This window comes from Carlito syrichta, unplaced genomic scaffold (genome assembly GCF_000164805.1).
Source record: "Carlito syrichta isolate Samal-C Ts95f unplaced genomic scaffold, Tarsius_syrichta-2.0.1 Scaffold304525, whole genome shotgun sequence".
NCBI classification, from domain to species: domain Eukaryota; kingdom Metazoa; phylum Chordata; class Mammalia; order Primates; family Tarsiidae; genus Carlito; species Carlito syrichta.
In genome coordinates, this window is record NW_007248621.1 from 22,309 (window position 1) to 27,682 (window position 5,374).

The window sequence follows — 5,374 nt, forward strand, 5'->3', positions numbered from 1 at the left end:
GAAATACAGCATAAAAAGAACTATGGTGCTTGAGCTTCTTTTGCTCAAAGTAGGGGTTTTGTTAGCACATAGAATAATGAAAAACCCTCGACCCCATGTTTTTCTACAAGTTTTGATGCTATCATGTACTTTATTTAGGAAAACCTGTCTTCATAGGGAAATTGGATCTTGTCCATCTCAAGTTATGATAATTTAGTTAGCAATATAACAATAGTCATTGAAGTATGTTTAACCATTTCTTCTAATTTTTGTTTTTGTTATTCAACAGGTTTGATCTGTGGATGAAATGAATCATGATTTTCAAGCTCTTGCATTAGAATCTCGGGGAATGGGAGAGGTAAATATTTATAAATACTAAGAACTTATACCTCACTTTTATTATTTTGGGCCGTTGAAATATTTTTTTAAAGCCATAAATCTCCTTGAAAATAGTGGCTGTTTCTTCCAAACTCCACAGGAGGATTTAAATATCAGATTGTACAATTCTGTAGTTGTGATTTTTTTTTTTATTTTTTTTTTTACTTTTAGCAATAAGTAATTTTGAGTGGGGGGGTGTGTGTGTGTATCTAAGTGATATGATTGACTTAAGCAGGTAATTTCTTATATTTTGATAATGAATTATAATTAGCGTTGCTCAGAAGAAAAACTCTTTATCCTTGTTCTGCTGTTTTATATATGTATCCTGTGTTCACATTAGGCACACTTGATTGTTCACTATTCTGTCTTCAGAAATCTTTTGTTTATCCAAAACTCCTTGCTTAATAAGCTTCTGATCTTCTACATGACTCTACTGAGAAGATGTATCTATTGTCCCATTGCTTTCTGCAGTAGAATTAATCACCTCATCTGACTTCTGGTTCTTTATGTGTATTTTTATTATATTGTTGGTTACAGTTTGTTTATATTTGTCTCCCCTTGTAAGTTGTTAGTTTTGAATGCCTAGCATAGTAGTTACTTTACATTTCTGAGTGGAATTTTTCACTTCTGTTAATTTGTGATTTTCTTTAGGTCACCCAGCTTAACCTCACCATTACATATTTTAAGGGATCAAAAATACTTTTCCATTTAGCTAATGACTACGTAGAGAATTTTAATTATGAAAGCTCTTGTGGTCACATCTGTATTTTGTCATGTTCTGAACTACTAACGACTGTAATAATGGAAAATAACAGTGAACAGACCTAAGATATGTAATTAATTGCTTGCTCCTGGAGATTATTTTACTTTAGTAGATTAGAGAACTTCATGAGACTCACTCCGTCCAATGCTGTGCTCTTCAGATGCAGAGTCCAGGCACTCCTTTGGGCCACAAGAGGGCACCCTGCAGCTAGCTAACCCTCCCTTTCTTCAGAACAGCGTTTTCCAAAGAGTTTGTCATTTTCAGAGGACTGATTTAAGGGTGAGTTAAGGTGCTTAAGCTTAAGTATTGCCAAAATAAAGTTGTTAGTCCAGTGTGTAAGGTAAAATTTTTAGGCCCTAAGAAAAATTTGAGAGCAGGAACAACTTTTTGTTAAACAAGAAAAACTGTATCTTCAGTGCAGTACAGTGTCTGTTTAGGCATTATTTATGCCATAGGTCAACAGAAAGAGGCAGTTGAAAAGGGCTTTTGTTCTTTTCCTGCTACTTGTTTTCTTTGGTCTTTAGAAAGAAAGAATAACATACCTTAAAAGCAGATTAGTAATGTTCCAGCCTTCTTGTCTGTGACAAACTTGAACTTGCTGATTCTTTTAAGAACAAAGTAGAGTTATACCCCTACATTAATTCTAGACTTCCTGTACTTTACTTCTTAGCTGTATATTGTGGATATATTTACAAATAGGTATTTTTTCCCTTTATAAATAATATTTTATAAATCCAAATCATTGCAGATCATAAAAAGTCATGATCAGAAAAAGTGATTGAAAAAGGCTAGTCATTTGGGGATGGAGGAAGAGTATCTGAGATTTTTTGAAAAAGAGGAATTGGGTTGACTAGTATGTTAAATAAACTAAGTTTAAATCTAGGCTTTCTTAGTGGACATACCAGATATGCAGAGTAAAAGTGATTAAAGTTTAGACTGCCTGCTATCTGGTGAATAAGCAGCAGGTCAGTATACCTGTGATCCTCATCCAGTCAAAATATATTTTTAAATGAACTGTTTTCACTAATAAGTTTTTTTCTTAACAATTTACCAACTACAATACTGTTACCTATAAGAGATAGTTAAGAAACCTACTCAGATTTCTGTCTCTGGGTTCTCTCTCCCACAAGCCTTTCTATCTTTCCTCATCTCACAGGCATCAGGGAACCTTCTGGGATTTCTTTCTTTGCCTGTCTCTCTCTCACCAGTATTCTTCTCCTTTCCTGACAGGTGAGGTTTTTTGATTTTTTTTTGTTTTATCCCAGACTTCATTAATTGGAATAAATTAAAAGCAGTCTTGAGTTTTTGACTATTGAGTTTTCTAAAAATGCTTGTTTTTTTAAATGCAAAAATCTTTTTTTAATAGATTGCCCTAGTCTTGACTGTCTTTAAAAATAGTTTTTGTTTATTGTGTCTTAAGTGTTGTTAATTAGTAATGTACAAAGCATTGCATTTACATATAAGGCTAATTTCAAATGAACTGTGTTTTGTAGATCATGATGCTTTTACTGAGCCATCATCACACAAGGGCAGTCTCTTCTGGTGGTTCATCCAGAAATAGGAACAGATTTATATTAATCTATTCATAAACATACCCTTTCTATGTTTTTTCCTACTAGCACATTTTTGTCAAAAGACTTACTGATATGCCATGTGGCTTAAAAAGAACAAAACTAATTCATAGGAGATTGAACTCAGCTTCATTGTATAGTATTTTAATCAGATACACTGCAGAGCCACATGCCTGTGAAAGTATTTTCATAGCTTAGTATGATAAACAGTGCTCCCTTCTTTTCTGACACAATAATATATTTACAAATTAAGCATAAGTTATGTACTTAGATTCTGTGTTGTATGGTGAAGTGGAAAACATTAGATAGGGGAGTAAGGAAATTCTGTTTTCTCGTAGGTTTCTCACTAGTGCATCCTCGACCTGCTGGGCTCAGGTGATCCTTACACCTCAGCCTTCCTATAGCTGGAACTATAGGCACGCGCCATCATGCCCAGCTAATTTACTTGATTTATTGTATAAACAAGGTCTGGCCAAGTTGCCCAGACTGGTCTCAACCCCCTGGGCTCAAGCAATCCTCTCACCTCCACCTCCCAAAGTGCTGGGATTATAGATGTGAGCCACTGCACTGGTGATCATAATTTGTAAATAGTGTTTAAATAGCTGATTATAGTTTGTCTACATAATGCATATCTTAACAATTCTATCTTAAACTTTACTCATTAAAATAAGGTGGTTTTTTTTTTTAGTTGGCGTCTCATTCTGTCTCCCATCCTTGATCTGCTGGCAGGCAATCCTTCTGACTCAGCTTTCCAAATAGCTGGAACCACAGGCATGCGCCACCATGCCCAGCTAATTTTTTTGATTTATTGTAGTGACAAGGTCTTGTCAATTTGCCTCAAACTGGTCTCGAACCATGGGCTTAGGTGATCCCCTCACCTCGGCCTCCCAAAGTGCTGGGATTACAGGTGTGAGCCACAGTACCTGGTTAAATAAGAATTTTATAATATCTCAAACTTTTGTTTTGTTCATTATCCCTAGTGATCTAATACTAGAGATTTTCAGAAATAATGATGAGTTAAATTATGATTGAAAATAACTGTCTTCTATGACAGTTAAGGGAAAGGCCTTAGAATTAAGCAGATATGAGTTCAGATCCCATTGTTGCCATTTACCCGCTATTCATATAACCTTGGACAGTTTAACCTCTGGCTCTGTTTCCTTATGCAAAATGTGACTATTAGACAGCTGTTCTTAGTAAGTAGTGGGGTTTCATCATCCCCTTAGCATACTTAAAAAGTAGACAAGTAGCAATAGAAAGAAATCTTTGTAGTGAAAAATGTAACAATCCTTGGAAATAATTAGCCAGTTAAATGTTATGGGCCAGTGAATTAATTCATGTTTATATTAAAGGATTCATACTTTTGGTAGTGAAGGCACCTAATATTTATGTGTCTGCTATGTGCTGGATGCTGTGCTAAGCAGTTGCTTATGTTATTTCATTATAGCATCATACTGATTTTCATGACAGGAACTTTGTTATTATTCTTCCTTTACAGATGGGGAAACTGATACTCAGAAGGGTTAATTAGAACCAGCCTAAGATCACATAATAGCACTTGAACAGCAGTTTGAACTCATGAGTGTCTTGACTTTACAATATTACTTCCTATTGGAAATAATGACAGTGAATAATGTTTGCTGGTGGTGCTGAGGGGTATTAGGAATGGAGAAGATTTGGAGAAGTGGTATGAGTTGAAAAAATTAAAATATTACTATCTTCTATTATCAGAAAAGGTTAAAGTCTAGAAAAGCACCATTCTAGTGCTCTAGGGAATTACCTTGTGTTTTTTGTTCTCTGTACACCTTAGTTTTTAACATCTATCTCTGTCTTCTATGAATTTCCATTATAAGTAGAGTGATCAGGCCAGGTGCAGTGGCTCACGCCTATAATTTCAACACCTTGGGAGGCCAAAGTGGGAGAATTGCTTGAGCCAGGGAGTTCAAGATCAGCCTGGGCAGTATAGCAAGGCTCTGTCTCTACAAAAAAAAAAAAGTAATTGGCCAGATGTGTGCATGTGTGATCCCAGCTACTCTGGAGGCTGAGGCTGGAGGATCACATGAGCCCAAAGAAGTTGAAGCTTCAGTGAGCTATAGGCCACATTTCAGCCTCCACAACAGAGTGAGACCCTATGTCTCTCTCCCCCCCTTTTTTTTTAAAAAGGCTGGGTGCGGTGGCTCACCCCTATACTCCAGCACTTTGGGAAGCGGAGGTGAGAGGATTTCCCAACTGAGCAACAAGACCTCGTCTCTACAATAAATCAAAAAAATTAGCTGGACATGGTGGCACATGCATGTGGTTCTAGCTACTTGGAAGACTGAGGCAGAAAGATCGCTAAGCCCAGCACGCCGAGGCTGCAGTGGCTGTGAGCATGCCACTGTTCTCTAGCCTGGGCAACAGTGAGACTCCAACTCAAAAAAAAAAAAAAAAAAGTATAAAATCGAGTGACCCAAGCCGGGCTCGGTGGCTCAGCCTGTAATCCCAGCGCTTTGTGAGGCTGAGGTGAGTGGATTGCCTGAGCCCGTGGGTTCGAGACCCACCAGGGCAGGTGAGACCTCATCTCTACAATAAATCAAAAAATTAGTAGGGCGTGGTAGCGCACGCCTATAGTTCCAGCTACTGGAAGGCTGAGGCGGAAGGATCGCCGGAGCCCAGCAAGTCGAGGCTGCGGTGGCTGGGAGGA

General features: G+C 37.4%; 1 protein-coding gene across 6 annotated transcripts in view; it reads left to right on the top strand.

The window, feature by feature from the left end:
• The first annotated feature begins 262 nt into the window (after positions 1 to 262).
• PUM2 (pumilio RNA binding family member 2) overlaps positions 263 to 5,374 on the top strand; it is an 80,583-nt gene continuing 75,471 nt past the window's right edge. For all 6 annotated transcript variants that reach the window (XM_021713412.1, XM_008060130.2, XM_008060131.2 and 3 more), the window contains exon 1: positions 263 to 337. In XM_021713412.1, coding sequence (XP_021569087.1) covers positions 287 to 337 — 51 coding nt within the window. In that variant the 5' untranslated portion in view covers positions 263 to 286. The remainder of the gene's footprint in view (positions 338 to 5,374) is intronic.